This window comes from Budorcas taxicolor, chromosome 11 (genome assembly GCF_023091745.1).
Source record: "Budorcas taxicolor isolate Tak-1 chromosome 11, Takin1.1, whole genome shotgun sequence".
NCBI classification, from domain to species: Eukaryota; Metazoa; Chordata; class Mammalia; order Artiodactyla; family Bovidae; genus Budorcas; species Budorcas taxicolor.
The window spans coordinates 72,955,572-72,970,349 of NC_068920.1; the positions used below are offsets into that span (position 1 = coordinate 72,955,572).

General features: G+C 35.3%; 1 protein-coding gene across 1 annotated transcript in view; it reads right to left on the reverse strand.

The window, feature by feature from the left end:
- The window catches only part of ZNF638 (zinc finger protein 638), a 135,319-nt gene that overhangs the window by 8,344 nt on the left and 112,197 nt on the right, over positions 1–14,778 (reverse strand). The window contains exons 18-23 of the mRNA XM_052647900.1: positions 14,435–14,476; positions 13,798–13,932; positions 11,091–11,216; positions 8,549–8,586; positions 1,917–3,135; positions 1,284–1,349 (exon numbers count right to left, since the gene is read on the reverse strand). Of these exons, the coding sequence (XP_052503860.1) occupies positions 1,284–1,349; positions 1,917–3,135; positions 8,549–8,586; positions 11,091–11,216; positions 13,798–13,932; positions 14,435–14,476 (1,626 nt within the window). The remainder of the gene's footprint in view (positions 1–1,283; positions 1,350–1,916; positions 3,136–8,548; positions 8,587–11,090; positions 11,217–13,797; positions 13,933–14,434; positions 14,477–14,778) is intronic.

The following is a 14,778-nucleotide window of genomic DNA, read 5'->3' on the forward strand; positions in this document are numbered from 1 at the left end:
AAGCAAGTCTACTGGCTCCACTTTTTCAACAGCATCTGCTAACTGCATGTCTCTGTCACATTTCACTAATTCTCACATTATTCAAACTTTTTCATCATTATTATATTTGTTATGATGATCCCTAGTTAGTGATCTTTGATGCTTCTATTTACAAAAGTTACTAAGTTACTGAAGGCTCAGATGATAGCATTTTTTGGCAATAAGTAATTTTAAAATTAAGGTATGTACATTTCCTGAAGACACAATGCAACTGCACATTTAACAGAGTACAGTATAGTATAAACATAACTTACATGCACTGGGAAACCAAAAAACTCATGTGACTCACTTTTCTTGTGATATTCACTTTACTATGGCAGTCTGGAACCAAACTTGTAATATCTCTAAGGTATGCCTATGTAAGGTTTATGTTTTGAGGAAGTTACATGGAAAACTTATTACTAAGACTTAATGACAAATATAACTACAATAAAAAAAAATTAAAAAGAAACAGTTATCTGTGATTTGAAAAATGGTGCTAATACTAAAGAAAATAAATTCCTGGCAGGCCTCCTACACATTTAGTATGCTATCAATGGTCAATTCCTAGCAAACATAATAATGGCATTAGAATACATACCCCACTAATTTGGGGGCAGGAGGGGGAATCTGTACATAACTGTACGATTGATTTATTAAGCCATGAAACCAACCATAATCCTTACTTCTGGGTTTTTAAGCTAGTAACATTTCTCCTTGCTCTAATAAAATAGGCTCAAATTTATCCCCTACCAGAAGAAAAAAGTAAAATAACTGAAAAAATAATCTATGAGTAACAGAAACCTAAAATACCAAACAGCCAAATAAAAATTATTGTGTTTATTTGGCAGTAGATGTCAGTAACCAGAAAGTAAATCTTAGAACCCATCTAGTTAGGGTAAATTGAACCATACCAAAAGGACCACAAATTGGAGAGGACTCCAGTCAAAAGTCAATCTCCTTTACACACAAGACTTTATTCTGTATTACAACCTATTCTTACTGAGAAGAGACTGGAGGTGTCTCCCTTTCTAATTCCCTTTCCATCCCTGTATAACTTTTTGCCCCACACTAAGAACACAAACTATTTAGCTTAGCTCAAGGTCAGAAAACAAACTGGTAGTAAGGTCAAAAATAAAATATTTCATTCCTGTCCCTTGCTCTATATCAAGCTAATTATTATGGGAGAGACACAAGTTACAAGGTAGACGAACTCTTACGGAATGAAGGAACAGATGGGTCCATATTGGTGGACTGTTTCTTACCTCTTTGGATTTTGAACTTCTACCGGTGGTGTTTTTAGGATTCTTAGTGTTTTGCGCTGTCAAAGTCTGAAATATTAAATAAACACAGAAAAACAGAATTTACAACTAGATTATTAATGTCCTTTAAAACAAACAAAAAACAGTGCAGAAAGCAAGTATTACCCAAACACATTCAATGACACAAATATTTAATAGGTATTCCAAGTGAAGTCAACAATCATCTCCATAAACTGTAGTTAAACTTAGTTTTACTCATCTTTTCTTCTCAACAGCTACAGTGTCTTATCAGTAAGTTGATAAATGAAGTTTTAATTTAAAAGAGAAAACAGTTTCCCATTTCAGAAGCAGGATGTTAAACCACTGCAGGAGATTCACTGCAGAATTAAATTTTATTACTGACCATATTTTATCCAAATAATGCTTTCACATGTTAATAAATTACAAATTTGAGCTTATTATTCCAAGCATCTACTGGCTTAAATCAATGGAGTCATTTAAGAAAGGGAAAAGAGAGCTTGGGTGCAAAAGGAGTGAGGAGATGAAAGCATAAAGCAGAATTACATCTCCTACTCCTTAGCTACAATAGAGAGACTAATCACTTCAAAGATACTTGGCTCTTCCTGCCCTCCTCACCTTATTGTTGCTGTCATCCCGTTTCATGGTGGAAGGTTTGGCCTCTGTTTCCTGAGGCTGTTTTGTAACATCCCTGTAATCCAGTTTAGAATCTTTGCCTTGCAGGGCCGAGATCCTTCCACTGCTTCCTCTGGTAACACCGCTCTGAATGGGTTTTAATTTACTGCTGTTTTCAGCCAAGCCTGACCTGGCACTTGTAGGTTTAAGCAGACCTGATTCCTTGGCTGAAAGCCTCTTTTCAGCATTTATTTGATCTCTGAGTACAGATTTTAGAAAACTTTTCTGGTTTTCAGATTTTGTAGCTGTAGTTTTTGCCTTTGTAGAAGAGAGCACATCAGTCTTGAGGCCTGACTTACTGCTAGATGCATTCGATACAACCAGCATACTAATTTTACTAGTTTCATCAGGCTTATCGGCCTGAACCACTGTTTTATTTGGACATGCCTTGGTCACTGAGTTTTCTGCAGGTTTTTCTTTCACTGCAGCTACAACCTTATCCAGCTTCTCTGTAACCAGCCTATCATTCTTCTCAGCCTTCTCTCTTCCTATTTTCAGATCCATTCTGGCTTCCTTAGTATTTAATTCATTCTCCTCCTTCTCATCCATGTTAGTTTTTTCAGAAATTCCCTTTATGCTCACTGCCTGCTCATCCCCAGTGGAAATTCCAGGTACTAAGGCCACAACACAAGTAGATGGTACTATTTCTGAAACAGTTTCTTGTTTGTCTACTTCAGCTACAGCTTCTATCACAGACTGTGTAATTCCAGAAAAGAAATCTGCTTCAGATGGAGAGTCTTCTAGAATTCCTTTGATGTTCTTTTCTTCTATAAATGTATTATCAGATGTTGATAACTCTGTTTCCGGGTTAATAATATCTGTTTCTTCCTTCTCAAAGTCACTGGTATACACCTGCTGATGTAAAACAGAGTCCCCTACATTTTCAGTGAATAAGTCAATACTGGCTGACGTGGATGCTGCAAGAGGAATTTCCACTTTGACCTCCTCTCCTTGAGTTTCAACTTCAAATGTTTCAAGAGCAAAATCAGAGACACATAGTGTTTTTTCTGGTTCTTCCTCAAAAGGCTCTTTCTGCTGTATAAAAGTTCCTGTTTGAACGCTGGGAACAGATTCTTCTTCAACCTCACTAGGTTTAATAGAGGGACTATCAGCTGCTGTTTGCACCTCACTTTCATCAACTGGACTGTTTTTCAAGTCAGGGCTAAAAGTATTTAAAAACAAAAGAATACAAACAAAAACACAAACAAAAATCAAACTATGATGAGAATTCAACCATTATAAATAACCCTGCCTATGGTAACTGTTAAGACTTCCTAATGCAATAGCGATAAGCACTGGGAAATCCAGTCAATCAACATTAAAATGGTTAAGAAGTTTTGATGTAAATATATAGATAATATAGAATTTTAAAAAGAGCCTCCACTGCAGTAATAATTTCTTTTTAGCTCAATGAAATAATGGCAATATTATAACCACTGGTAAAAACCTTTTACCCATGTAAGTTATAACCATTTTTTCCCCTTCTGTGTCATCCCCCCATCCCCCGATATTAAAAGGCTAAATGTGAGTTCAAGACATTGCAAACTATTATTAGATCCTAGCTTCCCAACAGTAAAATATGTTCATGGTTCATAAAACTAACGACTCATGCTTTAAAATTTACAATTCTCTAAGTGAGCCTTACCAAACAGGAACATAAACAGAAAGTGCAAGTTCACACTCTTAACATGTCACCTCTTCCTTTAGGATGTGACACAGATTTGTTTTTAATTTCCCAAGAACTGTATTTATTAGTAATACTTACAAGAAAACTTTCTTGGGAAATATCTTTTAAATACTCTTGTCAGAAATTTAAAGTTAGTGGCAAACCTGATAAGATCATCTTTATAACATGTAGTCTTATTATAAAGTATGTAGGTGCCATTGCTATATCACAAGAAGAAAGACATTAAATCTTTCCAGTTATAGAGAATAATTAAAGATATACTACTCTTCAGTTACTGCAAGATGATGTATTATCTGTGTAATACAGATAATACTGCAAAATATACTGTGAGATATTATTAATAATATTTCAAAAGTTTGGAAAAACTGCTATACATTAGGGTCTAATCATATGAGCCAATAAATAATTTCTCTCTTCCTCAAAGATGGTAAACTTAAAATTCCAAAGGAGAAAACTTTCCTAAGAGATGAGAGAAACATCTCTTGAACAGGAAAGCTGTTAAGGCAAAGAATTCCAAGAAATATTTAAATTAAAAAGTCAGTAACCATAGACTTTAATCAAATAATATTCTATTCACATGTATAAGCTATCCTTTGTATACTGAAAAGATTTAAAGACTTTTATTTGAAATAATTCATATCCCTTATACTAAAATATAAAATGGCTGATTTTTGATGTCCCAAATTCTAACACAAGTCAAGAAAAAACTTGTTGGCAAGCACAAATATGACAAAGATAAGAAAAAGCTGTGATATTCAATTAAAGCAGTCATGTAATTATTACTCCTCAAAAAGTGAGTTTTCATTTTTAAATTATAAATTTATAACTTCATTTATAAGTTTCATTTTTAAGAGACTGATTTCCAATAATGATTTAATTCAAATTCCTGCCTCATTACAGAACTGCACATTAACCCTAAAGGCTTTACAAGTTAGGGCTATATGAAACTACCAATTTATTGGGCTTTAGAAAGAGAAAAATGGTGATTTTGATTCCTGGCTCTAGGATATAGCAAGTCCTTCCTGTCCACCATATTTCAATTTTGTCAATAAATTTAAAAAGCAATTTTGTCAATAAATTTAAAAAGCATATAAAATCATTATGCACGTCCACACTTCTGACAGACAGCATAAGCCTACTTGGGAAAATAGCTTAATTCTATATTTGTTCTTGTGTGTCAGTCTTTTAAAATTATACTGCTTTCTTCACAGGATTCAAATAGTATCTAGTTTTCTGGCTAATATGGAAAAAGCTTCAGTGTTCACCAAGTTAGCTTGGAGAGTCAGTCTGAGAAGTCAAATAAGTGAAATTATTAACACCAAAGTCAAAAAATCAGTCTCTTAAAAGATCAAAGAAAACAAAATCATATTCTGGAAACTAGACCAAAAACGGACTTCAGGAAGGCAGGATTCAGTACAGAGGTATCTAATTTCCCATCGCCGTCCTATCCCCACCCCACCATAACACCAGGGTTTCAAAACCTTCAGAGAAGGTATACAATAAAAGCCGACCATGAGATCAAAGATTAACCCCATACACACACTTTCCATGTTTGCACAATAAAGGACAGAAACTGTAAGGACCTAACAGAAGCAGAAGAGATTAAGATGTGGCAAGAATACACAGAAGAACTATACAAAAAAGGTCTTAATGATCCAGATAACAATAATGGTATGGTCACTTATCTAGAGTCAGATGTCCTGGGGTGTGAAAGTCAAGTGGGTCTTAGGAAGCATCACTACGAACAAAGCTAGGGGAGGTGATGGAATTTCAGCGCATCTATTTCAAATCCTAAAACGTGGTACTGATGAAGTACTACACTCAATATGCCAGCACATTTGGAAAACTCAGCAGTGGCCACAGGACTGGAAAGGTCAGTTTTCATTCCAATCCCAAAGAAAGGCAATGCCAAAGAATGTTCAAACTACCGCACAATTGCACTCATCTCACACGATAGAAAGTAATGCCCCAAATTCTCCAAGCGAGTTTTCAACAATACATGAACCAAGGACTTCCGAATGTTCAAGCTGGATTTAGAAAAGGCAGAGGAACCAGAGATCAAATTGCCAACATCCGTTAGATCATCAAAAAAGCAAGAGAGAGTTCCAGAAAAACATCTACTTCATTCACCTTACCTGCCTTGTGAGAAACCTGTATGCAGGTCAAGAAGTAACAGAACCAGAAACAGAACAGACTGGTTCAAAATTGGGAAAGGAGTAAGTCAAGGCTACGTATTATTACCCTGTCTCTTTAACTTATATGCAGAGTATGTCATATGAAATGCTGGGCTGGATGAATCACAAGCTTGAACCAAGACTGCCAGGAGAAGTATCAACCACCTCAGATATGCAGATAATACCACTCTAATGGCACAAAGTGAAGAGAAACTAAGAGCTTCTTGGTAAGGGTGAAAGAGTGAAAAAGATGCCTTGAAACTGAACATTCAAAAAATGAAGACCATGGCATTGGGTCCCATTACTTCATGGCAAATAGATGGGGGAAAATGTGGAAACAGTGATAGATTTTATTTTCCCGGGCTCCAAAATCACTGTGGATAGTGATTGCATCCATGTAATTAAATGGATTGCTTGCTCCTTGGAAGAAAAGCTTTGACAAACCTAGACAGCATATTAAAAAGTGGAGACATAAGTTTGCTGACAAAGGTACAAAGCGATGGTTTTTCCAGTAGCCATGTATGGTGTGAGAGTTTGACCATAAAGAAGGCTGAGTGCAGCAGAACTGATGCTTGCAAACTGTGGTGCTGGAGAAGACTTTTGAGAGTCCCTTGGACAGCAAGGAGATCAAATCAGTCAATCCTAAAGGCAATCAATCCTGAATATTCATTGGAAGGACTGATGCTGAAATCTCCAATACTTGAGCCACCTAATGGGAGGAGCAGACTTATTTGAAAAGACCCTGATGCTGGGAAAGACTGAGGGCAGGAGAAGGGGTCGATAGTGGATGAGATGGTTGGACAGCATCACTGATTCAATGGACATGAGTTTGAGCCAACTCCAGGAGGAATAGTAGAGGACAGGGAAGCCTGGCGCGCTACAGTCCACTGGGTCACAAAGTCAGACACGACTTAGCGACTGAACAACAACATACTTCAGAGAAACTTTAGAATGAGACATAACACTGAAGATTAGTTACAGCCACAGAGTTTTTCCCAACATTATTAATGAACTTGCAAACACTTCATTTTGCGCCCTTATTTGCAGTCTTAATCACATGATAAATAATGCTGACACGGGGGGCAGTTAGAACAGGTAAAATGCAAAACTTCATTAAATTATTAATATATCCATTTGAGATTTCTTTTAAAAAGCAAACACTTTACATTAATTATAAACAAGAGGATCACATTAATGAATTAATATCCATTTAAGTGCTTTAACAAAAAAAATATAACAAGCATCAGTATTTTCTCAGGATCACTCCAATAAAGAAATGTGAATAAAAAAGAGAGAAAAAAGAAACGTGAAGTATTCAGCAATATCCCATGTCTCTTTTCTCTAATGTCATACATATCAGAAAAAATTATTGCAAAATGGAAATTTAAAAATTATTAGTGCTGGAACTTTAAGAATTCTTTTTATAAGCTCAGACAACTATCTGTAAATTAAGACACACCTGATTTTAAGTGTCAAAACAATGAAAGAGAAAATGACCAAAACACACACAGTAACTATTCTTTCACACATGAAAGAAACTGTCAAGTGAAATATATAAAGTGGATTTTTGGAAGAGCCTACTTACTTACCAGCCAGTTACTGTGCCCAAACTGCAGGTCTATTTATACTACCACATGTGGCACTGTGTGGTTATTCAGCCCTTTGTAGGCTTTTATAGCAAACACTGCTATTGGCTTCTACTTCTTAGGCATGTAAATATAACTGGCACAATGATGTGCAACTTAAAAAAGTCTGTGTGAACCTATATAGCAAATCTATTGCTTATAAATATACTTATAATCAGCTTTACCATTTCAAAGTCTCATTTAATAAAAATTGAGACAAAAACTTGTAAGATATTCTGTTTTTCAGGCATCTTATAATTAGGCAGTATATCAAGTAAGATAAACTTCCCATATTTAAACATTTAAACTCCTCCTTCAAATTGATAAGCTCTTACTACAACTGACTAAGAAATAAGGGTAAACTCCTTACTATAAAAGGGAAAGAATTCTCAATGAGTGATTCTCAATGATGAGGAGTAAAACGGGGGGTTATTCAGCGGTGGGACAAAGGTGGTAATGAGTATGATATTTATCAGGATGAGAAAGTCACTAATCGCAGGATATACCATATATGGTCCAAAAAAGCGGTTGAGTTACTAGTTTGTATAGACTCTGAAGAACAAACTTTCAACCTCTGAAAATATAAAGCAGTGTACTTATTATTTTGTTTTATACCAAAATACACACTAAAGGTATCTTTTTCATTTTAAAAACTCAATGAGCTTTCAAAGGGTTCTACAAAAAAACTGAAAATTTACTACTGTGCCTAACTATTTTGGAATAGAAAAGTCTAGCAAATAATGATAACACAGTTGAATTGTTCAAGTCTTAGTAAAACATTTTATAAAGAAGTCACATTTATACATTTAATACAAACTGTGTGTATACATTCTCTTTTCTTAAAAAAAAAAAAAAAAACTCAGTAAATATCTGAAAGAGAGCAAAAACAACAGTAACAAAAAGCCCCAAAGTCAAACATAGGCCCCTAAAACCCTCAAACAAAACAAAACACACCCTGACAACACTCATATACACACAAAATTATCATGAAAGATAAACTTTTTATAAGTAAACAATTACCATAAAATATAGAAATAAAATTCAGTAATTCAACTTATAAAAAGTGTTAGCAAACGTAAAGAAACATACCTTTCCTTTCCTAGTTCTGAGTCTTTCTCAGCTTTCACCTGTAATATAATTCCGTATTTTATTAGCGTCTATTCTACTGGATTTCAAATATTTAATTCATCACTGCAGTGCTTTCAGTTCTTAAAAATCTAAGCTAAAAAAAAACAAAACCATACCTTAAAAATATATCAAAACAGGTAGTTCTCAGTGTCCATATAATTATGTTCTAGAACTTTTCCCCCCATTTTTAAAGAGCTCTAAATAAGGTTATACAGAATAAATGATACACAGAAATTAATGAGAAAAATAAGTTTCCATAATGCTGATAGTAAATAGGAAAAATTTTAACTTTAAAAGCCTTGCAATGCCACTTCTGCTAAGAATAAAAGCCTGAAATACCAACATCTTTTTTGTGTGAAATTATAATTTTAAAAGACTTCTATTAATAAGGGAGACTAGTTGACTTAAAAAGCTTTCTATACAAAACATATAGAAATGCTGGACAAATTTTAACAACAATCCTTTTAAACATATATCTGAACCACCAAGAAAGCAATGTCCTGGAGCCCAAAATGAAAGAAGCAGGAATTAAAATTCAGTGCTTATGTACCAAGCATTGATCCAGGCACTTAATACATCACTGAACAAAACAGCAAAAATATCCACGTTTCAGAACTTTACATACTAGCTGGAGGCTTTTTCTGTGGGAATCATGTGTGCTGAATTGAGAATGATCTCTCTTTAGATCTTGTCAGATTAAAAGCAGAGTACTATATTATATAAAAATGGAATACTATTTCTAGAGAGGTTCCTGGTGTGAGAGTTGACATCCCAGAGTAAAGGCCTTCTTTACTAGGATATCTGGTAAGGTACTGCATCTACATTGTAATGATATATAAAGAAAACTAGAGATGGCAGTATAAACCCTATCCACAGTGCTTACGAACAGTTTTCTCTTGTTAAAGAAAACTTCTTAGAAAACAAAACCAACCTATATGATAGTGAAGGAAATCTATACCAGATACCTGTATTAGCTAACTTGCTTCTTTATTCATAAATTAGTAAGAGAGAAACAAATGCACAAGAGAGAACAAGTTAAGCATACAAAACTGACTGAAGATATTTCAGAGAACTCCTTTAAAAACAGCTCTAAAGAATACTCTCTTAAGAACTGTTCTGAAAATTTTAAAAATTCAATAGGATATAGCATCCAAAAAGTATCAATACAAGTGCTACTTTCAAAAAGACAGAACATTAAACTTTGAAGAAAATATTCAAAGACATAAGAGAAAAATTTTCCTCAGGTGAAGGAACATACTAATTTTTAGATCTGCAGAATGTAGGAAATAAAATCCAAACCAAGTTAAAACCTTGTTCACTGTACTTAATCATACTGATCCTCCCAAATCACCAAACTGTCCTTAAGGCCTTGGTGCTTATCTTCTCCAAAAACCTCTTCTCCTTGCTGTTAGTAGAGCTTGCTCTCTTCTTTCTTTTAGGTTTCTCAAATAATTCTTTCCAGAGGGGCCTGACCAGTCTAAAATACACATATTCCCCTGGCATACCCGGTCATTCAGCACTCTGTATCCTTTTATCTTGATTTGTCTCCACAGTACTTTACAGCACTTTTTAACCACCTGACACACACACAATATATTACAGCTAGCCTATTTTATAATAGATAAGGTGTGTATGTGTGTGTGTGAATTATCGACAGTCTGTCTGCTCCACTAAAAAAACAAACAATAAAAGAACAGCATGGGCAAAGAATTCTTCACCTAAACACATTACCAATGAAATAAGTAAGAGAAAAATAAAGTCATTTCCAAATATGCAGGGATTCAAAAGGTCTACTGGCCACACATATTTTCTGGGAAAATTAGTTGACAATGTGTTCTGGCAAACAGAAAGTAATCCAAGAGAATAGGAGATACAGAGTCCAAGAAATAACAGAAGTAACTCAGAAGACCAATAAAAAGAAAAGCAGAGATATACAGGTGCTTTACAAAGCAAATGACCAAAAATTCAGAACAGAGTGTGAGAAAAAACAGCTCTGAGAACAGATTCAACAAATAGTAACTAAGTTCTATGACCTGAATAACAACGACGACAGTGTTTTTACTGTGGTGCAAGCCAAGAAACTGTAAAATTTTATTTCTTACATAAGAAGAGAGTTTATAAGTAATTTAAAAGAAAACAACAAACTTCTATCAGGAGGAAGTAAAAATGGACTGAGTGTAGACTCTGCATTCTGGAGATAACCATGCTATGGATACTGAATTGCTCTGCATATATGACCATATATGCTGCATTTCCTAAGATTACCTCAATTTATTCTTATTTAGACAAATTCACACTGTTCCATAAACTATAAAAACTGGAATAGTGATCGCAAAATAAAATTTTAAAACAAACTATCTAAACTCATAACCAGTTTGACTACTGCCCAAGAATAATTTTCAAAATTACTTTCAGATTATATCCTCTAACTTTGGGAGAATAACCTTTATGTCTCCTTCATTTTCTAAAAGCACAAACAAAAACTGATACAAAATAATCTTACCTCTGATGAGTCCATCTTTGGAGATAATGTGCAGGTCAATACATGGTCACCTATGTTCTGTGGGTTTTGTTTCAGAAAGCTGTACATCGACTGAGCAGATTCAGGGCTATCTAACTGAAGAATTGCCTTTAGAGAAGACAAAAAAATATTAAGTTTCTTAAAACATTAAAAGTAAAATTACCATAAGATCTAGCAATTTCATTTTTTAATATATACCTAAAAGAATTGAAAGCCAGAACTGGAACAAGTATTTGTACATGCATGTTCATACAGTATTATTCACACATTCAAAAGGCAAAAGCACAAGTGTCAACCAACAGATGAGTAGAAATAAAATGTGGTTCATGCATATAATGGGATATTTTATCAGCCTCAGCCTCAAAAAGGAAGGAAATTCTGACACAGGCTACAAAGCATGCTGAAGACATTATGCTAAGTGAAATAAACCAGACACTAAAGGACAAATATTGTACAATTCTACTTATATGAGGTACCTAAAATATCAATAATCAAATTCAGAGAGACAAAAATATGAATGGTGGATTGGTGGTTGCCAGGAGCTAGGAAAAGGAGGGATGGGGAGTTCCTGTTTGATGGACAGGAAGTCTCAGTTTATAAGGAGCCCTGGAGATGGAGAGTGGTGATGGCTGAACAATAATGTAACTATGGTTAACACTACTCAACTTTGACAAACATAATTAAAGAAATTTCTTAAACATGTCAAAGGAATTAGTATCTACTGGTTGGTAGATCGGGCTTCCCTGGTGGCTCAGACGGTAAAGCGTCTGCCTGCAGTGCGGGAGACCTGGGTTCGATCCCTGGGTTGGGAAGATCCCCTAGAAAAGGAAATGACAACCCACTCCAGTACTCTTGCCTGGAAAATTCCATGGACTGAGGAGGCTGGTAGGCTACAGTCCATGGAGTCACAAAGAGTCGGACACAACTGAGCAACTTTACTTCACTTCACTTCTACTTGGCAGATCAGGTGTATTTTATGGAGCAAATACTGTCAAGTTTGCTATAAAACCCTTTCGAACTTTCTAGGTAATATACGGTTGTGTCCATGTTTGCTCAATCATGTCTGACTCTTTGCTATCCCATGGGCTATAACCTGCCAGGCTCCTTTGTCCATAGGATTTGGAATGGGTTGTCATTTCCTCCTCCAGGGCTCTTCCCAACTCAGGAATTGAACCCATGTCTCCTGCATCTCCTACATTAGCAAGCGGATTCTTTACACTAAGCCACCTGGGAAGCCCCAATACATAGTTAACGAAGCCCTAATTTTCATGGGCACATGGCTGAATTAAGAAAAGACAAAGGGTACAGCAAATGTAAAAAGGATTTATTCTTTTGGCTTTAGCCAAGTTATGAAAATAAGGAATGATTATTTCTACTTCTTTACATATAACTTAACAGAGTTATCTCTGTGTGTTTTAACACTGGAAAGGACTTTAGAAAATACCTGGTTGACATTCTTTCCTTTTACAAATAAGAACTAAAAGTGTAAACAACTTAGCTAAGGTCACAAAGGTACTTAAGGCTAGATGAACTCAAGTCTAAACTTCCCCATAAGATAATGGTCTTTGCACACATTATCTTTCTACCTTGTGCAAGTTTCTATTTCCCCTTAAAACTAGGAGTTCTTCCTTCTTATTACAGCCCAGGAGAAAATAAGATGGTATATTATAATTCTGTTCTGAGGCTGAATAATGTTTACAGTTCAGAAGTTGAATTAAAAGTTGCACACCATACTGAATATAGAGTTCAGCTACATATTCTACATCATGAGAAACACTGGGCTGGAGGAAGCACAAGCTGGAATCAAGATTTCCAGGAGAAATATCAATAACCTCTGATATGCAGATGACATCACCCTTATGGCAGAAAGTGAAGAGAAACTAAAGAGCCTCTTGATGAAAGTGAAACAGGAGAGTGGAAAAGTTGGCTTAAAGCTCAACATTCAGAAAACGAAAATCATGGCATCCGGTCCCATCACTTCATGGCAAATAGATAGGGAAACAGTGGCTGACTTTATTTTTTGGGCTCCAAAATCACTGCAGATGGTGATGGCAGCCATGAAATTAAAAGACGCTTACTCCTTGGAAGAAAAGTTATGACCAACCTAGATAGCATATTCAAAAGCAGAGACATTACTTTGCCAACAAAGGTCTATCTGGTCAAGGCTATGGTTTTTCCAGTGGTCATGTATGGATGTGTGAGTTGGACTAGAAAGAAAGCTGAGCGCCAAAGAATTGATGCTTCTGAACTGTGGTGCTGGAAAAGACTCTTGAGAGTCCCTTGGTCTGCAAAGAGATCCAACCAGTCCATCCTAAAGGAGATCAGTCCTGGATGTTCCAACCAGTCCATCCTAAAGGAGATCAGTCCTGGGTGTTTATTGGAAGGACTGATGTTGAAGCTGAAATTCCAATACTTTGGCCACCTGATGCGAAGAGCTGACTCATTTGAAAAGACCCTGATGCTGGGAAAGATTGAGGGCAGGAGGAGAAGGGGACAACAGAGGATGAGATGGCTGGATGGCATCACCGACTCGATGGACATGAGTTTGGGTAAACTCTGGGAGTTGGTGATGGACAGGGAGGCCTGGCATGCTGTGGTTCATGGGGTCAGAGAGTCAGACACGACTGAGTGACTGAACTGAACATATTCTCTACAAGATATACAGGTAAAATAGAAGGGACCTTGTTACCTTGTTTTTATTACTCATGTATATATGGTGATCCACTTTCCCAAACTGAAGTCCGACACAAAGTACACACTGAAGTCCATCTTCCGGTAAGTTATCAAGATGTACAAATCGATCGTAAATTTTATCTGTATTTACCTGTAGTTTTTTTTTTTTTAAGAGACAGCATTAGAAACACACACACAGCTGAAGTATCAAACTATAAAACAGATTAACGATAATTTAATTTTTCAGAGGTCAGGTGACATCCTCTCACAAGAGTAAGAAAATGACTATATAGGTAAAGATAATGTGGTATTAATTTTATCTGAATCATCAGTGAAACAATATACTTAAAAAGGAAGTATAATCTTTTTTCTATTAACATAACATTTACTCAAAATACCTAATATACCCAATATTTACCCAGGTCAGTTAATATGGTTCCAGAATCTAAAAAATATTTCAAATTAGGGACTCCTTTATCCTCTATTTCTTATTTTTTTTCACCAAGAGAAGACTCATATGACATCTCCATCACTTCAATATTTTAAAACTAGTGCCAAGATTTTCTTTAATTCTTGACAGATGAAAACAATAAAACAAACAATGTTTTTATCAATTAAACAAGTATACAAGAGCATTTAAATGCAAAATTTACCTCTGGGTCATTTTCTCTAATCAGGGTTGTAAATATAGCTTCCTAGAAAGGCAAAATAAAGAAGATTGAAGGTGCACACTCTTTCTTATTTATATATTTAATTAGTCAAGATTTATAATAAAATATGAACAAGCATTAAGAACTACCTCATAAAATGAGTCAAGCAAAATTTCTGTTCCTTCCAAAAATCTTTCCCTCTTCCTACAAAAGTTATTTAAGTCACACCCGACCATAGACTTTAATTCTTCTTACTCCCCTAAGAACATTAAAGACTAGTAACGGGGTACCATTTAGGGAAAGACACTCAAATTCACATACAAGGAATAAGAGATCTAATTTAGCAG